General features: G+C 44.6%; 1 protein-coding gene across 3 annotated transcripts in view; it reads left to right on the top strand.

Moving 5' to 3' along the window:
- ABCC5 (ATP binding cassette subfamily C member 5) overlaps positions 1-15,208 on the top strand; it is a 91,773-nt gene that overhangs the window by 36,438 nt on the left and 40,127 nt on the right. The window contains exons 6-14 of one of the 3 annotated variants that reach the window (XM_059064511.2): positions 678-911; positions 1,061-1,234; positions 1,844-1,991; positions 4,929-5,077; positions 5,484-5,591; positions 9,788-10,144; positions 12,284-12,355; positions 14,549-14,673; positions 14,793-14,865. In XM_059064511.2, coding sequence (XP_058920494.1) covers positions 678-911; positions 1,061-1,234; positions 1,844-1,991; positions 4,929-5,077; positions 5,484-5,591; positions 9,788-10,144; positions 12,284-12,355; positions 14,549-14,673; positions 14,793-14,865 — 1,440 coding nt within the window. Of the gene's footprint in view, positions 1-677; positions 912-1,060; positions 1,235-1,843; positions 1,992-4,928; positions 5,078-5,483; positions 5,592-9,787; positions 10,145-12,283; positions 12,356-14,548; positions 14,674-14,792; positions 14,866-15,208 lie in introns of those variants that run through there. The other 2 variants (XM_067034118.1, XM_067034119.1) reach the window with 2 other exon arrangements.

Here is a 15,208-nt window from a genome sequence, read left to right as displayed (position 1 = left end):
GTGGTTCTTGGGGGCTGCTGCCTTCCCTCCCTGCAGGTGGTGTTAGACATGTGCTACCTGAGGTAACATGTTTTTGTTTTTGGGAGGGAGTGGGGAGTGTGGGAGGGCCCTTGGGAGGGTCTCTGGATTTTGAATAGTCAGCTTTATTTGCTCTCTTCTGTACTATTAAACTGCTGATGTTTATTTTCAGGAATGTTTTGCAAATGCACTACTCACTCTTCCCCAGTCCAACTGTAGGTACACTGTTCCTTTTTATCAAATAAGCACGTTTGAAACGATCCAAAAAAAAAAAAGAAAGGGTCTTAATTTCATGTAAAGAAATGTATCATTGTGTGGAGATACTGGAATAAGGTCAAATATATACTTTTTAATGACCGTGTGTTGAGAATGAATTTCAGCTCATGGACAGGTTTATGTTACATTAGAAAGAGTATGGGTTTTGGTGGTGTCCTGAAGGAAGATAGTTTCAAATTAGACCTACCTCCTGCAAATTGCTCTGCATAAATAGCTGCAGGTGGACCGTCAGCAATAGTTGGTCCTCCGAGAAGGTCTTTCTCTGCTTAGGCACTTATCACTGTACAGTGGAGCTGCCTCCTCTTTCTAACTTAACATAAAACTGTGGCGTGGTGTGTGAGTGCCGTGGAGAAGCTGACGGTGGTGTGTGTTTCTCCCTGTAGGCCTTCGTGGTGAAACACCTCCTGGAGTACACCCAGGACACAGAGTCTAACCTCCAGTACAGCTTGCTGTTAGTCCTGGGCCTCCTCCTGACAGAAATCGTGCGTTCTTGGTCACTTGCACTGACGTGGGCATTGAATTACCGAACTGGGGTCCGCTTGCGGGGGGCCATCCTGACCATGGCGTTTAAGAAGATCCTTAAGCTGAAGAACATTAAGGAGAAGTCCGTGGGTGAGGTGAGCGAGGGATGTTTGCTTCAGGGCAGAGAGAAAGCTCCCAACCTGAGCTCTTTCCTTCCCTTGGGTCCCTGTTCTGTCCTTCCTCTTCCTCCTGAGAAGTGCCTGAGTCCTCGCAGTGTCTACTCACTGCTCTTTGTGTCTTGTAGCTCATCAACCTGTGTTCCAACGATGGACAGAGGATGTTTGAGGCAGCTGCCGTGGGCAGCTTGTTGGCTGGAGGACCTGTTATTGCCATCTTGGGCATGATTTATAATGTAATTATTCTGGGACCAACAGGCTTCCTGGGATCAGCTGTTTTTATCCTCTTTTATCCTGCAATGGTGAGTAAGCCTCCTTACTGTATTTTGGCAGATGAGTTAACTCAGATGAGTAACTTCCACTGGGCTATATATAGTAGGCACCACTGAGGTATCACATCTTTGATTGGAAATTTCCTTTAAGCAGGTACCTGGTTTGGAAATGTCTAGAAAGAGCTAGACAGTGTTCAATCCATACAGGCAGCATTTTGACTTCAGAGGACGTCAGATGTCACTTGAATAAAGGCAGTAGCTCCTAAGTGAGATTTAAAAAGAGAGAGTGTGAGTGAAGGAGGTCAGCAGGTGAACCCTGCTTCCCCCAGGTAACACAGGAGAAGTTGAGTCACACCACCTCAAGGTGATGCTAACTGATATGGCTCTCCCACTTCCCTTTGATAGATATCTGTGATTACTCTGAGGACAAATATTTACTTGTCTTAACTTTCTTCCAAAGAATAAGAGTCAAATACTATTTGATTATAATTTAATAGAGCCCTTTTATTAAAAAGCAGTACAACTACGGGATGCTCACTTTATTTATAATAATCTTAAGTGGATTTATCTCCCAGAAAGACTAGACTGTTCTAACTCTGAATAAGCTCTGATTTGGCATGACATCGCTTTTCCTTTCAGATGTTTGTATCGCGCATCACTGCATATTTCAGGAGAAAATGTGTGACCATCACAGATGACCGTGTTCAGAAGATGAATGAAGTCCTCACCTACATTAAATTTATTAAAATGTATGCCTGGGTCAAAGCATTCTCTCAGAGTGTACAAAGTGAGTTTAAAGACTTCATATGTGTATATGGTAGAAGGATGTTGGCTACTGTGCTGCCTGAGCACATTAGCTACTGGGAATCCTAATGTCATAGGATCATAATACCTTATGTTCTTATAATAGCCGATGAGCTTTACATTGATAGGGATCTTAGAGACTGGCACCCATAACCTCATCTCACAAATGAGGAAATTGAGGCCTGAGAAAATTGTGATTTTTCCCAAGATAACTTAGCTGGTTATGAGTAATTCATTCAGTTTCAAAGCCCCCTATCTATACTCTCATCCAGCCCATAATTTTCTGGTCTGGCCATGAGGACATCACAGAAAACAGTATCAAGTGGCTGCTGAGAGCTCCACTTCTGCCCCCACCACTCTGTGGGTGCATGCGCACTACAGGTAGGTGGGTGTGAGACCCTGGGGGTAGTGCTGGGAGAAGGGCTAGGCTGGGGGTCAGGACAATTGGACTCTGAGCCTCGCTCGCCACTCACTCACAGGAGTCTTTTAATTTGGTTTCTTTTCAAATAATTGATTTGTGTTGAGTCATAAGGTTCTCAGTGCGTGCCTTGATACTGATCCGTAAATTCAGTGCAGACATAAACATGTCATATGTAAATGCCACAAAGTTTGGAGGAATAATTAGCACATTAGCTGAGCATTCCAAAAGATCTCAACAAAAGTTGAAATCCTGGGCCCTAAAAAAGGTGAATTTAAGAAAAATATATTTAAAGGCACTTTAGGGGACTTCCCTGGTGGCACAGTGGTTAAGAATCTGCCTGCCAGTGCAGGGGACACGGGTTCAAGCCCTGGTCAGGGAAGATCCCACATGCCATGGATCAGCTAAGCGCGTGCGCCACAACTACTGAGCCTGCGCTCTAGAGCCCACGAGCCACGACTACTAAGCCCGTGTGCCACAACTACTGAAGCCCACGCAGCTAGAACCCGTGCTCTGCAACAAGAGAAGCCAATGCAGTGAGAAGCCCACGCACCACAATGAAGAGTAGCCCCCACTCGCTGCAACTAGAGAAAGCCACGCAGCAACGAAGACCCAACACAGCCATAAATAAATAACATTTAAATTTAATTTAAATGTAAAAGATATGACTGTTCATTGACCATAATCTCACAGTGAGCTAACCTGAATATGATCCAGTTAAAAAGTTGGTGCAGGGGACTTCCCTGAGGTCTAGTGTTTAAGACTTTGCGCTTTCACCGCAGAGGGTGTGTGTTCTGTTCCTGGTCGGGGAACTAGGATCCCACATGCTGCGTGGCGTGGCCAAAAAATAAAAAAGTAAAAAAAAGTTGAAGGGCTTCCCTGGTGGCACAGTGGTTGAGAGTCCGCCTGCCAATGCAGGGGACACGGGTTCGTGCCCCGGTCCGGGAAGATCCCACATGCCGCAGAGCAGCTGGGCCCGTGAGCCATGGCCGCTGAGCCTGCGCATCCGGAGCCTGAGCTTCGCAACAGGAGAGGCCGCAACAGTGAGAGTTCTGCGTAGTGCAAAAAAAAAAAAAAGTTGAAAAGTTGGTGCAATTTTGGGTTGAATAGAAATGCAGTGTTCAGTTCAAGGAAGTTTTATTTTCACTGCTTGGTTTGTTGACTAAACCTTCAGGAACATTCTGTCCACTTCATAAACTTTAATTATGAGTGGTCAGAAGCGTCTAGCAGAGGATTAGGCTCCTTCTTTAAGTAGTGAGTTTGTTGCCAATAGAATGGAACAATTGGGTGCTAACAGGACATCCGCCAAGCCTGTTGGCAGGGTCACCAATGATGGTCCCTTCTGGCTCCCAGATTCTAATTTTCTCAGTTTTATAATCTTCTTTCTGAGACTCCACTGATCCTTCAGCCCCTGACTTTGGTATCTTTACCTGTGTGTTTTAGCTTGAAAAGAGCATTCTTGCTCATTATAGACTTGGGCAAGTTATGTGATATGTGTTAAAGCAATGAGTTGAATTTTTTTAAAGTATGACTTGAGAGCTGTCTCTCAATATATTTCCCAGTGTTTGGGACAGTGGTAATACCTTTAAAGGTCAGTTCATAGTCTCCCAGAAAAATTGCTTTTATGTTTGAAAATTTTTTGAAAATACCTCACCACGTATTGTCATACTTCTTACTCCCTGGTCTTTTGTACTCCGTGGTTGCTCTGTTAATAAGGTTGTCAGTTTTATAAATATTTAAGAAAAATCATTCTGCTTACAAAAATTGTATTTCACTCATCTTCTTCCAATCACCCTTACTGCTTTTTGTGTGAAAGCCTCTATTCTAGCACCAACATACAGTAGGCACCTTTTTTGTTTTGTTTTGTTTTTTTGCGGTACGCAGGCCTCTCACTGTTGTGGCCTCTCTCGTTGCGGAGCACACGCTCCGGACGCACAGGCTCAGCGGCTATGGCTCACGGGCCCAGCTGCTCCGCAACATGTGGGATCTTCCCGGACCGGGGCACGAACTCGTGTCCCCTGCATCAGCAGGCGGACTCTCAACCACTGCGCCACCAGGGAAGCCCTTAGTTCCTTTTTAATTCTCCATTATCGTTGTATAGTCTTTCTTATAAGTACCTAACCTAGAAATAAACAACCAGGGAAGCAAACAAAACTGCCACTAGCAGATATGATTAATGTGTTCATTCCTTCTAAACATAAGAAATTTGCAAAAAGAATTAGACTAAGGCAGAAGATGATCATTGTACTGAGAAGTAGTGACTGTTCTGTTAGATTCATTCCTGTGACTTGATCCATTTCAAACCTCAAGCTTGTGTGCCTGCTTTTGTGATTGTAATTGATGGTCATATTGACCTAGTTTTTTGCATCATAGATGTTACAGGGTCGTTTTAAAACCTATGGTGGCTGAAGACCTACCAAGTCTTGTTTGGTGACAGAGGAGCAATATCCCATGGTTTTTTTCGACTTGCTTTTTAGAAACTGGCTTGCTTTTTATTCTTAGAAATCCGAGAGGAGGAACGTGGGATGTTGGAAAAAGCCGGGTACTTTCAGAGCATCACTGTTGGTGTGGCTCCCATTGTGATGGTGATTGCCAGTGTTGTGACCTTCTCTGTTCACATGACCCTTGGCTTTGATCTGACAGCAGCACAGGTCAGTGAGCCCTCAGGGCTTGGGGACATTTTAGAATACCACATATAGAGATGCTCTGGTCCTCTGGTTACTAGATTTGGGTTTTTTTCATTCACGCGGTTAATCTGAGAAGTGGAAGGGTGGGGATTTAGCCCCAGTACACAAATAAGTGTACAGGTTGTTTTACAACTTCGGGTTTAGTTCTGAAAATACAGGTCATTGTTTCATTCAGATTCACTGAGAATTTTAATTAGAGGTCTCAAAAACTCTACCTTAAAAAATATATATCTGAAATATATCTGACTCGTACCAACATTTGACAGTCAAGTTACAGCCCTCCTTAAACCTGAAAGGAAATTGATGATGTTGTGTTACTTTAGTCGCACAGCCTCATCAGGCTCAGTTTCTTCTCTTTATCTATTTTCAGGCTTTCACAGTGGTGACTGTCTTCAATTCCATGACTTTTGCTTTGAAAGTTACACCGTTCTCAGTAAAGTCCCTCTCAGAAGCATCCGTTGCTGTCGACAGATTTAAGGTAAGTGGCTCCCTCCCCTCCTCCGTGTCAGGAGCCGTGGCAAAACTAACCGCTGCCTTTATTCCAACGGGCCACATGGGCTGGCTGCACTTGGCTTTTTTCACCTTTAGCCTTTCTGCAAGTTGGTAAGAAAGGGGGCAGTGGAGGAGACTCAGGGGACCTTTTCAAAGAAATATGAATTTTTACCTTTTGTAGACAGCCTAGTTCTGGGCTCCCAAAATTTCAGTGTTCCCCTTCAGAGCTAGTCCCTGCTGCCTGGACCTAACGTGGATATATGTTATAATTTACTGGGTCTTTAAGTGATTCAAACCTAGGCAATTAGAATTATCCGGAGGCTGTCAGCTTTTTCTCACCTTGATCTACATCTACATCTACCTCTACCAAAATACTGTCGGGAATAAGCTCTTTTTGATTCTTTTCCCTGCCCTGGGGTTGCCACTCATGATACAGGTAATGCAGTGACATGGGAATAGTCATAAGACTAGATCATACTGAGAACTGCAGTTAAGTATGTATCAGGGGTTTTTTTCCTTGCAGGTGGTTAGTTGATTGTGCCTTGACTGTTTTTTGTGCCTTCAGAATAATACAAATACATGGTACAAGAGGTAGATATATTTGGGAGGGTGGAGGGAGATAGATATTTGAAAGTGGTTAATACTTAAAAAAAAAAAAAAAAAAAGTCCAGCACCTGTGTGGCTGGACTCTCTTGACAAAGCCACTGCAGAGTAGCTCCAGCTAATCCTTCATGGCTGCTGAGAGCAATACAAAAGCAAGGTCAGTACCTTGAAGGCTTGAAGCTCAGGTGTTTGAGGGATTGATATCCTCACCTTAGATGTTCAGGAGAAAACAAATTGGGTTTTCCTCTTAAGAAGCATGGAGAATAGCTTCCCGAGTCTTATTTATATTTTACTTGTTTACCGTTAACCAGGTGAATTTTGTTTGGTCAAGAAAGCTAGTCCTCAAGAATGTGCCCCCCGACCCTAGCCCCAAGCCCTTCCTCACCCCAGCCTGGCTGCTAGAAGGCCAAGATCCAGAGCCACGTGAAAAGAAATGGTCTAATTGTAATCAGAGCCTTATTTTGCAGAACCCACAATATCTAGTTTTGAAGAAGGCAGTTTTTTTTGTAAATTTAAAAAATCTTATTGGCTTTATTCAGCGATTCATAAATTGGGCAACATTCAATCTAGCAACTAGAAAAAGCTCCGAGGAGCTGTACAAAATGAAAGACTTTTATAGGTAGAAGGGAGCAGGAACAAGGAAGTTATGCTAGGCAGAAAATTGCATTGGTTATTACAAGGTTACTTTCCTTTAGGGGATGGCAGGGGTCTATCAGGTGGGTTACCTAACTAGTGCTGATCAGGTGATTCCTGGTTGATTTGTTTAATATTCCATTTCTGGGGGAGCTGAAACTATAGTTAAGTCTCAGTTTGGTGACGTGGGGCTTAGCATAAGTGACTCCATTTGGGGCCTGTTGTCTTGTTTTTAACAGCCCACAGGAAGCAGACCAGAACTCATCCTAAATGGATCAATTTCCTCCTAAAAGAAAAACACAACATTTTATATAGGATTTAACCAAGATGTAGAGTCTCATAATATAATATTCAAAATGCCCAGGATACAATCCAAAATTACTCTGCATACAAAGAAAGTCTAGATACTGAGATGACCCAAATGTTGGAATTATCAGAAAAAGACCTTAGAAATGAAAAGATAGAAAGTCTCAGCAGAGAAATAGAAGATATGGAAAATAACCAAATAAAAAAATTTTAAGCTAAGAAAGTATATTAATCAAAATTTGAAAATATATTGGATGGACTTAGTAGCAGAATACAGGGGACAAAGGAAAGTCTGTGAACTTGAAGATAGATCAGTTGAAATTATCTGTGATAAGCAGAATGTCCGCCCCTAAGGCAGATGTTTTGAGCATAAATTTGTCCCCCTATTTGTTTTTCTGTCCTTTTTAGTGAATAGCTTTGGTGGCATTTTGGACGAAGGAATAGGAATTTATAGTACAGATTTGTTCACACACCACCCCAACCCCCTTTTTTCTCGAGAGCTCTCTTCTTTTCACTTACTAGTGAGAACCTGTTTTAGCAGGTGGCTTTTCACGCTATAGATCCTTCCTCTATCCAGGAAGCTTCAGAGTTAATAATAGAAGCAGAATCACCCCCAGCTCTGTTGTATGCCTCATGAGAATGAGCTGCATTCTAGCTAATTCCTCTTGGCAGTCTCCTCCTTCCCCCCGCCTCCACTTCTGGGAGGATGATAACTTTAGAAAGGCAGTGAGAAGCCACCTTATAACTTTTCTGATAAGACAGTCACCAGTATAGTGTTGCCGGGTTTAGCAAATAAAAACACAGGCCACCCAGTTAATAACTGCATGAGACGTACTTATACTAAAAGACTATTCATTATTTATCTGGAATCAAAATTTAACTAGGCATCCTGTATTTTATCTGGCAGCCCTATGAGTAGTCTCCTCTTCTGCTCAAAAGATACATTCTGATTTGATTGCTTCAGTGAGTGAGAGTAGTGTTTTGATGTAAAGTTGAGGTTTACGGTTTATGTATCTCTAAGATTCTGTTGTCCCGGCAGGTGCAAATCCAAGTAGATATAAATTTAGGTGTGTGGGACGCTTGTGTGCCTCAGCATGTCCAGGCAGAGTGACCTGAAGCTGAAATCCTCCTGGGAGGAGTGCGGGGGCTGCAGAGAGCCTGTGGGAAGGGCAAGTGTGGACGAGCTGTGCAAGCCAGAGGCACTAGCATAGTTTTTATAGTGCATGAGGCCTACAAGACCCATTTAGTAACTCTTTAGGAGAGAGAAATGATAGGAATTCTGTCAGCATATGGTTTACTCTGTGAAGGTGGGCAGAATATTTGGCATGTTATTCTCAGCCCAGTCTCTCAGGAAGGCTCTGAACAAATGAAACCAATGGCTCTTTTCAGAAAACTGAACTTTAAACAGAAAACTACTTTTTTAAAAGGTTGACCAAGAGTGAAGATTATCTAGGAGATTTAGAAACATGACATTTCTGGGAAGATCAGAGATTGGGAATGAATAGGAGACATGGCAATTTAGGGATGCAAAGAGCAAGCCTAGGAGTTTAGGATTTAGGAGAAAGAGCTGGCTCTTAGGCAAGGGGATTATATGGTACATTTAATAGCACCTGCAAACTTTAAAATAGTTAGGGGTTCTCGGTAACTAAGCAAAGAGTCCTGCCATTAAAAATCATCTTTTCTCTAAAGACTTGCTAATGTTTTTAAAAATTTTTAATCCTACTGGGAATCCAACCGGGATAGCACCCTATAGGGAAGATCACTGGGTTAAGGGAGGTGTCAGAAGTGGGTTCAAAGTCATGGGCACATGTTGGCCCTGGGCAGAGGTTTATTATGGTCACTGTTTCAGATCTAATTTCAGAGACACTTAGCTTTTCAAGCATTCCATTTCTCTTCCCCTGATATAACTCAGTGGGACTTGGGGAATGAGTGGGAGGGAAGAGTCTTTCTTTCTTCCCAAGGATGTTTCTGAGAGAGATACCCTTCCCTTCCATGCAAGCCCTTTGTTTGAATTCTCACAAGTTCCGAGGCAAGACTTGGAAGACATGAGAAATTGTTGGCGAGAAGATGTACTCCGCCGTCAATAAAACCTTAGGTACTCCTTTCTAACCGGAGCGAGCTAGGCCTGGTCACAATATCAGCTCTGCCTCTCCCCCCAACATGTGCGTGAGGGAAGTGCCTAGGCTTGGGGGTTCTGCGGGAGTGGTCTGGAAGGCAAACAGAGTGATGAGGGTCTGGGCAGGAGAGCAGCGTGCCCACCCTTTGGTTTCCCTGCTTGCAGTTTACTACCTGCTACTCAGCAACTCATGAATGAGAACAGGGGCTGCAGGCCAGTCAGTTAAATAGGCCTTGGTCCACATTAGACTGGTGGAAAAGGAAAGAGTAGTTTAGCATGTAACTGGTAGCATCGAGTGTTGGGCCAGTTAAGTAGGCCCCCGTCCATCCCAAGGGTGTCCCCACACTCCCGTGACCTCTCCGTGGGCCTGAGGCTGGGCTACACTAATGAGCTACCTTTTGCCCTTCAGCTTCCTTCCACTGTATAGCCTGATGTGTTTTGCTTCGTGAGTGTACGCCCTAGGCTTGTCTCCCTGGTCTTGATCCAGTGTCTCATCTTTGCACCTCTCTCACAACTCCTATCAGAGTTTGTTTCTAATGGAAGAGGTTCACATGATAAAGAAAAAACCAGCCAGCCCTCACATCACGATAGAGATGAAAAATGCCACCTTGGCATGGGACTCCTCCCACTCCAGTCTCCAGAACTCACCCAAGCTGACCCCCAAAACGAAAAAAGACAAGAGGGCTGCCAGGGGCAAGAAAGAGAAGGTGAGGCAGCTGCAGCGCACTGAGCATCAGGCGGTGCTGGCAGAGCAGAAGGGCCACCTCCTCCTGGACAGTGACGAGCGGCCCAGTCCTGAGGAGGAAGAGGGCAAGCACATCCACCTGGGGAACCTCCGCCTGCAGAGGACGCTGTACAACATCGACTTGGAAATTGAAGAGGTAACCATCTACCAGGTGTCTATTCTGGCAGGGGTAGGCAGCTTCCAGGCCTTTTAGCAAAGGGCTTTCTCTCTGGGAGTGGTTTTGAACTAAAGAGCAAATCTGGCCAGTTCCACCTCTAGAAGGGATATTTAGGCATTTAACAATAGAAATGAATAACAACTGCTCTCATGAGATACTCATGGTCCTCTATGAGACCACCTGAAACAACTAGCATGGTTGTACACAAGTCAGTTTTTTTGACTCCAATTAACTTTTTTGGCCGTGTTGGGTCTTCGTTGCTGCACAAGGGCTTTCTCTAGTTGCGGCGAGTGGGGGCTACTCTTCGTGGCGGTGCACGGGCTTCTCATTATGGTGGCTTCTCTTGTTGCAGAGCATGGGCTCTAGGCTCACGGGCTTCAGTAGCTGCAGCACACAGGCTCAGTAGTTGTGGCACATGGGCTCAGTAGTTGTGGCTCACGGATTCTAGAGCACAGGCTCAGTAGTTGTGGCACACAGCCTTAGTTGCTCTACTCTTCGTTGCGGTGCACGGGCTTCTCATTATGGTGGCTTCTCTTGTTGGAGAGCATGGGCTCTAGGCTCACGGGCTTCAGTAGTTGCAGCACACAGGCTCAGTAGTTGTGGCACATGGGCTCAGTAGTTGTGGCTCACGGGTCCTAGAGCGCAGGCTCAGTAGTTGTGGCACACAGCCTTAGTTGCTCCGCGGCATGTGGGATCTTCCCGGACCAGGGCTCGAACCCCTGTCCCCTGCATTGGCAGGCAGATTCTTAACCACTGCGCCACCCGGGAAGTCCAGATTTTAACAGCAGGCTCCTTATTTAATAACGTTTATCTTGATTGAGGCAACTATATCACATTGCTAATCAGCTCTATTAGAGGATTATTCCTTGTAATCAGCTGAAATTTACTCTTCTCCTTTCTATCTATTGATCCTCCTTCTGCCTTTTACAGTCCACGTTCACATGACAGACCTTTAGCTATCTGAAGAGATACCACAATTCCCCCAGCCCCCCTCTTTAGGGAAGAGGTAGGAAGTTAATATTTGCCTGATGTCTTCTGTGCCCCAGGCACTTACTTCATTGTTGACATCTTTAGTCACCATTTAGTTATCGGAACAGCATTTTCTCTGTGTTAACCTGACCAACCTGAGCAGAGTCTGAGCCTATGACTTGGTCTCCTCATCACGACCGGGCTGTAATCTTTCAACCTCCTGAACCATGTCAAAAACTTTGTCCAATATACTTTTATTAAGTACCAGACAGTGTGTTTGGTCCTGCAAGGATGGCTCCTTCCAAGTTGCTCAAAGCTCAGTTAGAGAGACAGTATTCGTTTAAGTAATAAGACCAAGTCCACAAAATTGGCAAGTGCTGATGGAGCTGGGATTCAAATCAACACCTATCTGCCTCCAGAATCCACGCTCTTTCCACACCACCACTCTCCATGCCTCTCCTCGCTGCCAGTCTTGAGGCAACAGAGTGTTGCTGAACAAGTGGCCCTGTTAAAATCATCTGTCTGTTCTTGAAAACTTTTAACATTGCTCATGGAGAACTCATCATTTTGCCTGAGGCTATTCAGTTAATCACAGGCTTGGTTTTCCACTTTCATGTGAGATTGATGGTAAAAATATGCCCTCAGATTCTTGGAGGTGTTTTGTAGAAAAATGGAAACAACAGTGCACAGTGCACATAATTTTTATGAAAATGATTTATAGACCCTGGAGAAAAAAAATCATATAAAATAAAATGAAAATAAAGTAATTTTCAAGACTCCTGTCCTCTCTTCCAAAAACAACAATAAAAATAAACAAGTTATCAAAAAGTATCAGTTACCAACAAAGTAGGAAAGGGGGTAGGCCTTTCTAAAAGTGATGTGGGATACCTAATGTCTGTGGCATATTTAATTTTTCCAAAAGGCTTACACATCTGTTACCTCAGTGCATCCCCACAGAAACCCTATGACGTGGGTGGCTGATGAGGGAGAAAAGAGGTAAGTGACTTGCTGGGTCCTCAGGATGACATTCCCATAGTGATGGACTTAACATTTTCGTTAACATTTTTTTCTTCAAAGGAAATCCAAAGTCCTAGAGATGAATGGTCAGTAGTGCTTTAATGACCTTCCTCTCTCATGTGCTTTGTCCAGGGTAAACTGGTTGGAATCTGTGGCAGTGTGGGAAGTGGAAAAACCTCTCTCATTTCATCCATTTTAGGCCAGGTAAGATTTTGTTATTGTTCTTGGCATTTTCTGCTTCTTTCTCTGGATTCTGCTTAGCCAGAGTCTCAGGAAAAATGAACTTATTTCCTGAAGAGAGTCAGGAAAGGTGGAAACAAAATGGCCCTAGGTCTGTATCATACCCTGGCCCCTGCCTTTCCTACCCCTTAACAACAGCACTGTATCTGGAAGGGGGCTGAATGACTAATTGATACCCAGCTGGCGTCATTTGTTTCTCTTGCCTTCTTTTATTCAGCATGTATTTACTGAGTGCCATAGGTATGCCGGACAGTGTGTTGGGAAATGTCAGAGAAAAGGGATGGACAAACTGCAGACTGCCAACAAATGGACCAGCCTCACCAACCTCCCTGTCGGAGAGAGAGCCTTCAGGATTTGATCTAGAAGTAAAGACCCACCCCGTTTTCAGCCTAAACTGAAAGATTTATGCCCTCAAGGAGTTCATGGTCTGGGACTTCCCTGGAGGTCCAGTGGTTAAGACTCCGTGCTCCCAATGCAGGGGGCTCAGGTTGGATCCCTGGTTGCAGAATTAAGATCCCGCATGCCATGCGGCGCTGCCCCCCAGCCCCCCCCACAAAAAAGGAGTGTCTATGGTCTGATTGTGGTGCTAGGCCTTCTAGACACACAAGCACAGCACAAGGCAGTGAGTGAATAGTGCTCAGAGGGCCCGGAAGAGGGCTGTCAGCATTTGGATTAAACTAGCTTGACTTGTTGGGTGAGATGAGGATAAACTTAAGGTTATTCCTCTTGATGGATGAAGTCCTCTGAGTCATTTTTCCATATTGAGGAAATTAAACCAATGGGAGAAGGGGCTGGGGAAGATTGTTTTGTAGCACCCAATCTGTGGAATATTTGGTCCTGTTCAGCATCACTGTCACAGTTGGTGGAGTTGTGGCTCTCCTCTAGAGCAGTGGTACCCAGGGTGGTCTGAGGAAGCCTGTATTCAAATCATCTAGAGGGGCAGCTTCCCACCCACACCCGCTTCTGCTTTATGAGGCTGTACAGTGGTTGGGCTCAGCCAGTGGTCTTCGTAAAAAGCCAAAGACCTCCTATGTAATTTCTGATCATCAGCCAGATTTCAGGGCCAGTGATGAGAACACAGGTGGAGTGAAGGGGAAGGAGGGTTAGTGGGCAGCAGTTACATTGAAAAATGAGTGGGTCTTTGCTTCTGGATCAAATCCTGACAGCCTTCTCTCTGACAGAGAGTCTGGGAATACCGGTCAGCCCTGCTTCTTTAGAGTGTAACTCTTTGTTGGCGGTCTGCAGTGTGGGGTGTTTGTACTATAGCGGCCGAGAGAGCTGGATTTCCACAGTTAGACCCTCAGGGGGTTTCTGAACACTTGAGTGCATTATCAGTGTACTTACCTGTTTGCGGGCAGTTGTGGTACTGTGTTATGGCCTGTGTGTGTATGCTGTGCATTACCACGTTTGAGAGGACAAACTTGTGTGTGCAGACTGGTTAATGAAACTGTTTCAAGCTATAACATTCCTAACCCAAGACAAACGTCTACTGTTCCAAAAGGAACACTGAAAGAGCATAAAATGGGTAAATCGATTCATGTCGACCACTGCAACTGAAAACACAATTCAAAGCACATGGCTCATCATGTAGTCTCTTCATGTTGGAGGGGTCTGTCATCATTGTGTAGATGCTCAGTAATACTAGTTGATGTCTAACTGGAATTTTTTTCCCCTCTGGTCCTCATTTTACAGAAGCAGCTGACGTAGCCCACAGCCTGTATTAATTCTGTGGATGAGTTGACCTGTGCTCATCTTGAGGCAGGGACTAGCTCTAAGTCTTTACAGCATATACTCGCCAGGGGAATTCTGCAGGGGCCTTCTGCTTGTGCTTCCTTCAATTAGAACAGTTTGCAGTTAGGAAAAAAGGATAATAAAGTAGCTTATGGGTTGCTGAATGAAGTATTTGTTCATTCAAGTCACGGGTTATGCTGGACTCCCATCACACGTAAGCAAGGAGAACTTTGATTTTCTTGACTGCTGTAGCTACTGCTGTAGCTTTGCTCTCTGTGGAACAAAGGTGAGGTCCAGATTTGGGTTCAAAACGCATCCAAGGAAATTGCCAAGATTTTCAACTCCATCGTGGAATGTCGGGGGTTCTGCTGGCTTAGGGTGATGGTTTTGCGTTGTGATGCCATTAGATGGTGTCTCTTTCCCTAGATGTCACTTCTAGAGGGCAGCATTGCAGTCAATGGAACCTTCGCTTATGTGGCGCAGCAGGCCTGGATCCTCAATGCCACTCTGAGAGACAACATCCTCTTTGGGAAGGAATTTGATGAAGAAAGGCAAGGAATGTTTGGTTTCTGTCATGCTTTCATCTTGGCTGTGTGGGACACAGGCAGCCTGAGTCAGCAGGCTCTACCCCAACTGTGTCCCTGATGCTGGGTCTCTTTGTGTCCTTCAGATACAACTCTGTGCTGAACAGCTGTTGCCTGAGGCCTGACCTGGCCATCCTTCCCAACAGTGACCTGACAGAGGTACAAGTCTTCTGTCCCTGGTGGGCCAGGGTGTTTAGCAGAGAGGATTCTGGAAGATAGGTGGCAGGGCTATGCCAGAGCCCCCTCCTAGGAGTGCATCTTAAATGCATGGGAGAAGAACCTACACAGGAGTTTTACTTTCTCTGGGACTTTATGTTAGGAAAGCATTTGGTCCTTAGGGCAGGAATATCAACACTACCTGTTTTAAGCATATAAATATTTCATGTCATGTGGATTTTAAACAAAATCCCATTGTTGGTTCAGAATTCATGTTTTCTACCCTATTCATTTTTAAAACCAAAGTTAAGCACGTGCCTGTTGAGCTTCTTCCCCTGAACTTCAT

Source organism: Kogia breviceps, chromosome 5 (genome assembly GCF_026419965.1).
Source record: "Kogia breviceps isolate mKogBre1 chromosome 5, mKogBre1 haplotype 1, whole genome shotgun sequence".
NCBI lineage: Eukaryota > Metazoa > Chordata > Mammalia > Artiodactyla > Physeteridae > Kogia > Kogia breviceps.
This window is presented reverse-complemented; position numbering and strand designations above follow the sequence as displayed.